The 10,309-nt window shown below is 33.5% G+C and overlaps 1 protein-coding gene across 4 annotated transcripts; it reads right to left on the bottom strand.

Annotated features, from left to right (window-relative positions):
• Positions 1-4,735: 4,735 nt before the first annotated feature.
• LOC107465090 (uncharacterized) lies at positions 4,736-9,289 on the bottom strand. Of its 4 annotated transcripts, none has more exons than XM_021131135.2 (3): positions 9,182-9,289; positions 8,076-8,201; positions 4,736-7,250 (listed from the first exon to the last, which is right to left on the bottom strand). In XM_021131135.2, exons 2-3 carry the CDS (start codon positions 8,124-8,126, stop codon positions 5,022-5,024), a joined length of 2,280 nt encoding a protein of 759 aa, XP_020986794.1. In that variant the 5' UTR covers positions 8,127-8,201; positions 9,182-9,289; the 3' UTR covers positions 4,736-5,021. The 4 variants fall into 4 exon arrangements, with proteins under 4 accessions (XP_020986794.1, XP_052109912.1, XP_052109913.1 ...); XM_052253952.1 differs by having other exon boundaries at positions 8,076-8,196; positions 9,182-9,276; XM_052253953.1 differs by lacking the exon at positions 9,182-9,289 and having other exon boundaries at positions 4,736-6,428; positions 6,576-7,250; positions 8,076-8,456.
• Between the last annotated feature and the right edge of the window lie 1,020 nt (positions 9,290-10,309).

Here is a 10,309-nt window from a genome sequence, read left to right as displayed (position 1 = left end):
ACACAACCTAAGCCACAACCATCATACCCATACACAACATCTCAAAACCCAAGCATCATAAAACAATAAAATACACTAGGGTTATGAATCTTACCACACCCAAGGTCCAAGGAGACAAGATTAACCTTCTCCTTCAAGAGAGTTGGGTCCTATAACATCAAAGAACCCAAAATCTCAACATTTTTGCTCATAAAACTCGAAAACAAGGCTGGAATTTCGAAGAGCAAAACGTGACTTACCTCAAGATTGATTGTATGGGTTTTGTAGAGCTCTTCGTGGTGAACGCGTGGCCGCAAACGGAGCGGCAATCGGAGCTCTAGATCAAAAGTTATGGTGGTTTGAAGATCAAGTGAGAGAAAGAAGTTGAGAGAGAGTTCTTCCCCCCTTTCTCTCAAATTTCAGCTTGTGTGTGTGACAAATGAGGAGAGAGAGTGCTGAAAACTAGGGTTTTGGTTAAGTTATGTTGGGCCAAGGGTCCACTTTGGGTCCAATTGGCCCGGTTTGGCCCGTTCGGTCCAATCTTGGTCCGAATTCTATGAAATTGGTACCAAAATTCTCGTCTCAATATTCTCTATCATATTTAGCCATAAAAATCATATTTTAGGCTTTCTAGAATAAATTCTCATTTATGGGTTAATTAGCTGTTAATTAACCAGGTTTTACACTTAATGGTGAGATATATGTTTAGTTACATTAGAAGTGAGAAAGATAAAGCTCTTCCTTATGGCATGTTCTTAACCTGTATTTTTTAACATTTTGGTGTTAACTTGTCTAATGAGACATATGAAAATAGACATTCATATCTAAAAGGAGGTGGTTCAGTAAAACAGCAGAAAAAGGGACCAACTCGAACTGAAAGGGTGGTTCTTGATGATGATGATGATGATGATGATGATGACTATGAACCAAAAGAATCTTCTCCTCCATATGCCTCTGGGACTTCAGCTTCCATTGGACACAAATCACTCCTATATGGAGTGGTCAAGGATGTGGTGTAGGAATTTGTCTCTCAATTCAACCATTTAATTGCAATGAGCAAAGAACAGAGGAAACTTGCTGCCAAGCATGAAAAGTTCCTCAGAAAGTCAAGAGATAGAGTGGCAGTTTTCGTGAAATTCATTGACAATCTCCAAGAGGATGACATTATAGCCATTGACCCTGAAGATCCTGCTGATTCTTAGGAGGATGGTTCGGATGCCTGAGGATGTCATTTATATTGATCATTTATGTGTTGTTTTATTTTGATAATTGTCTCATGAAACCATTGTAGTTTATTTTGAACTCTGCCCTGTCTCGGATAACTGTAAACCGTTTAACCACTGTTTTATTTTAAACTTGCTTTATCTAGTTTTATGGACTTTGCACCCTAACATTTTATGCAGAATTGAAATTGTTTGCATTTCTTTTATTGATGACAAAAGGGGGGAGTAGTGTTAGAATCAGTATTTTATGGTAGTATTAGTTTTGTATGTATACTTTATGGTATTAGTTTTGTATGTATTCTCAGTTTTAGCTTTATTTTTTCTTTGTTTTGGGCTGTTTGTTTTGGCTATTTTTGTACAATTTTTAGGCTTTGTTTAAGGTCATGATTGAAATGTTTAAAACTTGTGCTGTATGCTTTATCCATGGATAACAAATTGTATATAGCACACTGTTGTGTTTCCTATGTAAATATGTTAATAGGAAACAAAAGAAGAGCACAAATTCAAGGGGAGCAACCATTGGAAAGGAAAGGGGGAGCAAATCAAAAGCAAGTGACATCACCAAAAGGGAAGTACTTTAACCTTATTGAATTCAATCTCTTTGATCAATTTTATAACTATGTTTGTCATCAAGGGGGAGATTGTTGAGTTAAGAAATTAACTATCTCAATTGATAATGACAAACATTAATCTAATGGGTTAAACACCCAATTGGCTTTTAATTGCTTTGATTAATGTTGCAAGCCAAAGTTACAATAGCAGTAGCCCAATGAGATAGAGAAAATGAAACAAAAATTGTTAGTGGGTTCTCCATCTAATAAAGTCCAAAGTAATAAAGCAAAGAAATCAACTGGGCCGGATGGAAATTATAACCAACCCAAGTCCAAGAAGATTCCACCAAGCTAAACCTTTCCAAAGCCAACATTCACAAGTATGATTCGGTTAGAATCAGAAAGAAAGAGAGAGCTTCGTCCTTCTTATTTATTCACCAGAGAAGTAAGAGACAGAAAGGTAAATCACAAAAGCTAATCTCTAATCACCCAAATTAAAGCAAGATAAGCTAAGTCAGAGGATAAAGGTGATTTATTTCCATTTGCATGCAATCTATTTTCTTTACTCCTTCTCCAAATCTCTGTAACTCCAATTTAGGATAAATAGAGAAAGTATTTTTTGACCATCACTGTTGTGAATCAAAGGCTCAAATTATTTTTTGGGGACAAAGCACTATCTCAAGGGTTTGGATTTGGGTTTACCACTGACCAACTTGTTCCTTGTTACTCTAAAGTCTTCGGTCAAGCAAAAAGGACAAGTTTTGAAATCCCTAATTTGGGAGTTAAATGAAGAAAGTGAAAAGGACAACCTGGGGAGTGCACACAACTCAACGAGTTGACTTAGAAAAAATCAGAAGAGAAACTTGGAAAGAGATACAAAAAAAAAATTTTCATTTTTTGAAGATAAGGAGAGAGAACCAGAATCTGAGTTTGTTTGAAGAGCTTCCTTGAGAAGAGTTCAACATTTTTAGGCAGTATTTTCTAAGTTAAAGAAGCATTCCGCCGAAATGAAGAACTTCATCAAAGTTAATTGAATCCGGTTCAACTTATAGCAACAGAGGCTGTTAATGCATCAATTTCCTTCATGTTTTATAATTTTGTATTTCATTTCAATATATATTTTTCTGTATTATCTTTGAGAGGTAAAAGGCTGAAAGTGAAACATTGAGAAAAAGCCTAAGAGTGAAAAAAGGTTGAGTAAAACACTTGAGAGAAAAGCCTAGAGTGATTTCAGATTTCTTTAAGTTGTTTCATATGTATTGTGTCTTGTACCTGTAAGGTGCCCCTTACTAAGTTGGGTTAGCACTTAGTGTGAAAGAGTTATGTATTAGCATAACCAAGTCAAGTTAGATAGGAACTTAAAGAGAGAAAGGATTGAGTGAATCCTAAGAAATTGGTGTATGTAATACTTTAAATATAGTAGAAATTCCATCACTGTTGTGGTGGAGACTAGATGTAGGTTGCATTGCACAAGGCAACTGAACCAGGATACATGCGTGTGTCAACTTTTTTCTCTTTCTCTAAGTTCTTTTTTTGATATTTATGAGACAAAATGAAATTGTCTCATAAAATTTTCGCTGCACAGTTCATACAGATTTTAATTGAAAGTCTGATATTAAAGGCTTAATCCATTAAAGCAAAAGAAGGCTATAGATTCAATCCCATTTCTTTAAGCATTTTGCAACCTTCAAATAAAATATTAAATATTTTTCATGCATCGCATAGGTACATACACTAGTTATAATGATTGACAATGAATATAATTAGAATTATTAAAGATATTAATGATTAACAATTAGTATAGTTATGTATTAAATCCTGATTTTCATATACTTATAAGAAGACATTTTTCTAAAATAAATTGAAAAGAGAGATGTATGCATACTGGCACCAATTCATGTCAAGTCAATATTTTTAGCGCCAAAATCCTACCTGTTGTAGAATAATTTAATGATAACACATAAATTCTTGGTAAATGACATTGGAAATCTTAAAAAAAATAAAAAATTTAAAATCTTTACTTATTCAACCAACAAAATACATTCAAATATATTTTAAAATAAAAAATACATCAATTTGTTGCAAATAACATAGAAATAGCTAAATTTTTTATATATCAATTCAACTAGTTCAATGATAAAAGAAGTATATCATTTAGTTGATAATGACACAGTTAAAAAATTTTTATGTTACGATTAATAAATTTCGTTGTCAAAATTAAGAAATTTCTTGTATCACGAATAAAAAGTTTCAGTGCTATTTTCTAATAAATTTTGCATAACTCAAAACTCTTCATTCTCTTCTTTTTCATCATCATCATCATCGTCATCAACATCATCATTATCTTCTTCTTCTTTATTTCTTGTTCATCTTCTCCTTGTTTTATTTTTTTATAATTCTTCTTGTTTTATCCTCTAAATAAGAATAAAAACAAGAAAAAAATAGAAAAAATCAAACAAATAAAAAATACATAATGTTGCAAAAATTGCCACAAAAAAGAGAAGAAAAAAAATATACAACAACAGCAGCAGCAACAATAAAAGAAAAATGATAAAAAAAAACACTCTAAAAAGAAGAAGATATTCATATTAAAAAATATAGAATACGTGTTAATGAGGAGTTGGAGTGTATTTAACATGTTCTCACTAATAAAACTTGTTTCTGTTGATTTGAGCCAACTTAAACAAATTTAGTTACCAAAAATACTTAGATATATAGTAAGATCAATAAGAAAAAGGTAAAATCAAATATTAAATAATTGCTTAATGTTCTCGAAACGTTGAAATACAATAAATATAGAACACGAATCTAAAGAAAAATAGTATGAACTCATCAATACAGGTCATCTTTCTACACATGCATGAGCAAGTGAAAGACAATCATGTGAAGTTGGTAAAACATAACCTATTTTATTCTTTAAAAAAAACGACAGAGAGAATAGTACTTACTGCTTAACCACAAATATAAGTTCAAGGATCAATATTCTAAAATTGCACGCTTTGTTTATAATCAGATAGCATAAAGTCACAAAACCCATAGGAATAAAACAAAAGAAAATAAAATTCAGATTTTACAATACTGTCTACAGCTTTACCTATAGAAAATATTGTTTTCATAAAATTGCACTCTGCACGCGCACCCCTTTCCATTCAAACAGATGTATACAACAAACCAATAAATATATGCTATAACACTATATGCACCACAACAATTAAAAAACCCGAACGTGCAAAAAAAGAAACCTGCAAACTTATGAAGCTCATTTTCATTATTTGACTTTGATATCTCCTTTGGTATCAGAATTGAGGTTCTTGGAGGATGGAGATTTTCCAGTGATGGCTTTCTTTGCTTTCACCAGTGACTGTTTCACCTTTGATATGATATTATTTGATTGCTTCTGTACTGGTTTAGCTGGAGCCTCTTTTGGAACTTCTCTGGATGTTGTTTCCTTGCTCTCAATCTCTTCCTCCTTTTTCGCAGATTCCTCTTCCTGTTGCTCGAATTTCGACGCCAGTGTCTCTCTAACGGGCTCCTTTACGGCAGCAGAGATTTCATCTACCTTACTCTCACCCTTCACTTCTTTCTTGTCTTCAATACATTCAGTTTCAGGTGTAGTACTCGCTTTCGCGTGGGTTGGTTCTTCTGGCTTGTTGATTTCAATCTCTGCCTCTCTTGGAACAGCAATTAGTGCTTCTTCTGGTTCTTGTTCCTTTGCGGCAACATCTTCAACCTTTTCCGCAATGCTTGCAGTTGCAGGAGCATGATTCTCTTTTTCTTCGTCTATAATGTCACTTGAAACTTGTTCAACAAGTTTCACATCTTGAGCCACTTCGTTTTGCGCCTCATCTGCAACGCTGGTTTCTTTCTTGCTACAATCCTCTTCAACAACCTTCTCAGCAACCTCTTCTTCATGATAAGTCTCTCCTGCGTTTGATGTCGCGGTGACGTTAGTTTCGTCCTGTTTCTTGGTATTCTCAGCCAAAACTTGTTGCTTGGTTTCAGTTTCTTCAACTTGGGATAGTTCTCCTGGTTTTTCCTCCACTTCATCTGCTTTCTCAGGCACTGCTGCTGTTTCTAATTTCAAACTCTCTTCAGGTACAACGGTCGCGGTCTTTTCAGGAGAGTGAACCTCATCTACAGTTTCAGCGATAACCGTCTGAGATTTTTCTTCTTCTTGTTTCTCCGGTTTGATTGGGTTTTCATCAACTTTACCTGTAGGCAGACGCTCTGCTTTCTCTGTTTCCGCGGAACCTTCTTCCGCATTGTTAGTCTCTTCCAATGTCTCTACCTCAGGTTCTGGAACTGCATCAGCGTTTACCTGCTTCTCTTCTTTCTCAGAATTGTTTGTCTCTTCAACGGTTTCAGCTGAATGTTCTGGAACTGCAGCAGCATTTGCCTGCTCTTCTTCCTCTATCTCAGAACTTTGCTTTTCTGGTTCCTTTGGAGCTTCCTCAACTTCAGTGACTAGAGGTTCTGTTTTCTCTGTTTCTGCAGACTCTGCTTCGTCACTATTCTTATCCTTTAACACCTCTTCTTCTGAGACTTCTCTTGGTTGCTCCTCTTCTTCAACCGTGCTTGGATTCTCAGCATCTTGTGGTTCTTCTTTGGTTGCGACAGGCTCCAGCTTCTCTTCCTTCTCGGCACTAGGCTCCAGAATCTGTTTCTCTTTCACTACCTCTTGTTCTTGTGCTGCCTCAGCTGGTTCTTCTCGAGTAGTTTCCTCCTCTACCTCTGGCTTATCCAATTGTGTAGCCACCAGCTCAGCCTCCGACTTCTCTTCCTTTTCGGCACTAGGCTCCGGAATCTGTTTCTCTTTCACTACCTCTTGTTCTTGTTCTGGCTCAGCTGGTTCTTCTTGAGTAGTTTCCTCCTTTGCCTCTGGCTTATCCAATTGTGTAGCCACAAGCTCGGCCTCCGGTTTCTCTTCCTTCTCAACACTTTGTTCCAAAACCTTAGATTCCTTCGCTACCTCCAATTTTTCAATTGTTTCAGTTGATGCCTCTGGAAGTGATTCCTCTTCTAGTTTCTTCGGTGTTTCATGAACTTGTGTGGCCGAAATCTCAGATTCTTTGACCTCATTAACTGAATCTTCCTGAACATCAATTTTCTCTGGTTGCTTTTCTTGTTCTTTCTCTATCTTCACAACAGGTTCCGTTGGAGGTGTCTCTTCCAATTCGGGAATCATAGTCACTGACTCAGGAATCAGTTCCTTATTCGTTAAATTCACATCTTGCAAAGCAGAATCATCCTTCTTCTCGTCTTCTTCGCCTGATGGAACCTCGTGGTGTTTCGCATCAGCTGGAGAATCATTAGGCTTCTCTTCCTCATGCTCGATACTCTTGTCAATTGCTTCAGCTTCAACTTCTGTCTTGGATGGAGGGCTTGCTTCTTCACCTTGTGCATCATCAGTCTTGCCAATTTTGTCATCGCCATCTTCGTTCGCTAAACTAGCTATCATTTCTGCAATGGCTTCGTTCTTTTCCTTCTTCACAATTTGCTATACAAGATGGCAAAAAATTTTTTATCGTTAAACAAGAGTGCTCAACGAGACAAGTTATGAAATATAGAAGAAGGATAAACAAGGTTAATTACCAACATAGTTCTAAGTTCTAAGTTCTAACATAGGAGAAAATATTCTTAGTGAATCTTTGCATAACTTTAGTGGGTGTAAGGTTTATGAATACTTTTTCTTTGCATATTGCATATTTCTAACTTGTCTAACACGTAAAATAACTTGGGGAAAGAAAGAAAGAAATCATTGATAAAAGTTGTGCTCTTCCTTTTACAATTCATTTTTGTTTCTCTTGATTATGCGCCAAATCCATAGTAATATAGATCATAGCTTAATTATTTATAGGTGTTAATATTTATAAACATATATAAAACCATGTACTTTCCAGCTCTTTATAACAGAATCTCTCTTATTCTTACCTTGAATAACACTCTATCGGTTATGTTTCTTGGATTAGAACAGATATTGATCATCATGGTAGTTTTCTTTTTTCAATTTTATAATAATACATGATATATATGCCTAACTAAGTCTTATCCAGAGAATAAAAAGTTATAAAACAAAACATCATCAATTTTTCCGTAGTTATCCACTTCAATGAAGACATATAAACATGACTTTCCAAAAGAAATTAAACATACTATAAAAAATAAAAAATAAGAAGAGAGAGAAGAAAGAAAGAAAGAAAAACTATATGCATAAAGAAAAGCTTGATCAGAGTGAATTATGCATAAAACTTGAGCAGATACTATAACATGAAGAGGAGTTGAAGATCATGTAAAACTCAAAACATGTAAAAAGGAAACAAACCTCATCAGCTATAACAGAAGTGTGATCAGAAGCAGCAGCCTCAGTAGCCATGATGATGATGATGATGATGATCCAAGGTGACAGAGTGAAGCTTCAAAGTTATTGAGACCTTCTTCTTCTTCTGAACTAGTAGTAGTGGGAGTAACAAAAAAAAAAGCGAAAAACAATTAAGTGATAGGAATAATTTGGTTGGCAACAACCCCAAGAAAAAGAAGGAAAAGCTAGTTCAACTTTTAGGAGAAGAACAACAATTAGTTTTCCATATAACAAAATAAATGTGTGTACATTTTTTTTTTTTGGACAGACTGTATATCACATGAGGGTGGTGGTGGTGGTCTCAATGATTTAGGGAGATTAGGATTAATGTGCCACTAAAGTTTTCACATTAAAAAACAAAATATACATAAAAGAAAAATATATATATAAAGTATATAATTGAAAAAAAGTTGATCTTATAGCTGTTGTGAGCTGTGGCAAGGTGACATGCTTTATTAGGAGAGGATTGGGGACCAGATCAGCAGCCAGAAAAAAAGAAGAAATAAACAACCCTTACTATATATTTAACGGTCCAAAAAATTTCTGGGCCCTCATGTCAAACAGTAAAACTTGGTAGTCTTGTGGTTTAATAAACTACAATTTTTAACTAAAAAAATTAATTAATTGTCGATAATTTTAACTAAGAAAAAAATGAACTAATTTGATAGCAGTCAAAGGTTGAATTCATTCAACAAAATTACTCGGTGTGACCTATGAGAGAATGTAACTGGAATTAGTGTGTTAAGGACAAAGCTCTTTGAGATTAAGTAAGGTTTGGTAATAGTTTAGGTGTGAAACGAATTCTTATAAGACTATGCTATTGCAAACAATCAGAGACAGCAAAGAAATCATGCAAAAATTTTGCCAAAATTTTTTAACTGAAGCAAAGAGATTTGGTTGTTCGTGTTGATTTGGTTCAAAACAGTAATGCCGGATAGACAACAAAATAACCAACTTGTCTTATTTAACATTTATTAATTATTAATAAGACAGATTCTGAATGATTTTGTCTACTTTTTTTTGTTATTAAACATTTCTAAATTCAAAGATATGCTAATTCAGTAGCGGACCTTATAGCCAATAGAAGCGTGAATAACTCGAGGAGCTCTTGCGAATGAGTTGCAGGATGATAGCTTGCTACAGAAATTGCTCTATGATGCTGCTTAACTCTTGAAGTTTTTTTTTTTAATTTATTTTGCTTTCCTGTTTTAGGTGCTTATAGATATATATATATATAAAAAAAAACAACTTGATACTCTTGTGGTTTATTATAGTAATATAGTACTACACATCATTAAATTTTCTAATTTTAATTAGTATTGTTGTGGTAGACAAGTACAGTCATTGTTAGGTGCTAGGAACCAATTAGTTTGCAAATTAATTAACATAATTATAGTGGTCAGAAATTGCTCCTACACATTATTTCATGTTTGGACTTTGAATCGTAAGTCTCCATCAAAATTTTGAAAAGAATCAAATTTTGAACAAGACCCGTACGTCATTAGCATGTCTCTTGTTTGTTCCGGAATCAAACTAGTTATTATAAAAATTAGATTGAAAATAAATTAAGAATTATAGTGATGTGCAAAAACAAAATTGTATACAAGATAATGTTATTAATATGGATATAAATTTAATTCACTATTAGTATAAAGAAATTTTTATGGGTATACAAAATTATTGGTATGAAAAATTATTTTATAATTCAATTATGTACTGATGACTTATTTAAACAACTTGATCCTTAAGATAATAATATATGAAAATTTTCACCAATAAAATATCAAAATTAAATTCTAACCTTGGTTATCTTCAAAATTATCATCTGGAATTGAACAAAATGTTAAAAAAAAAAAAAAATAAAAACTACTTTAGTATTTAGCAAGCATCAAGGGTTAAAAGAAACCAATTAATAAAAATAAGTTTCGAATAAACAAGCGCATTTAATTTACTTAAAATACTAATACAGTAATACGTAACATGTGTGTTGGTTTTTTATTCCATGATTGCAAATATATAAAATAAAAAATGTTCAGTGAACGAGTGTTTTTATAATCAAATTTTAATTAAGTCTTAAAATGAGTATTTTTAATAACAAAAATCAAGAAATTTTATGAAACCTCAATGCAAAAAAAAAATTATAACTAACACAATTTTTTTTTAGAAAAAACAACATAGAAATATTTGAAAGAAAATAC

This window comes from Arachis duranensis, chromosome 9 (genome assembly GCF_000817695.3).
Source record: "Arachis duranensis cultivar V14167 chromosome 9, aradu.V14167.gnm2.J7QH, whole genome shotgun sequence".
Taxonomy (NCBI): Eukaryota; Viridiplantae; Streptophyta; class Magnoliopsida; order Fabales; family Fabaceae; genus Arachis; species Arachis duranensis.
This window is presented reverse-complemented; position numbering and strand designations above follow the sequence as displayed.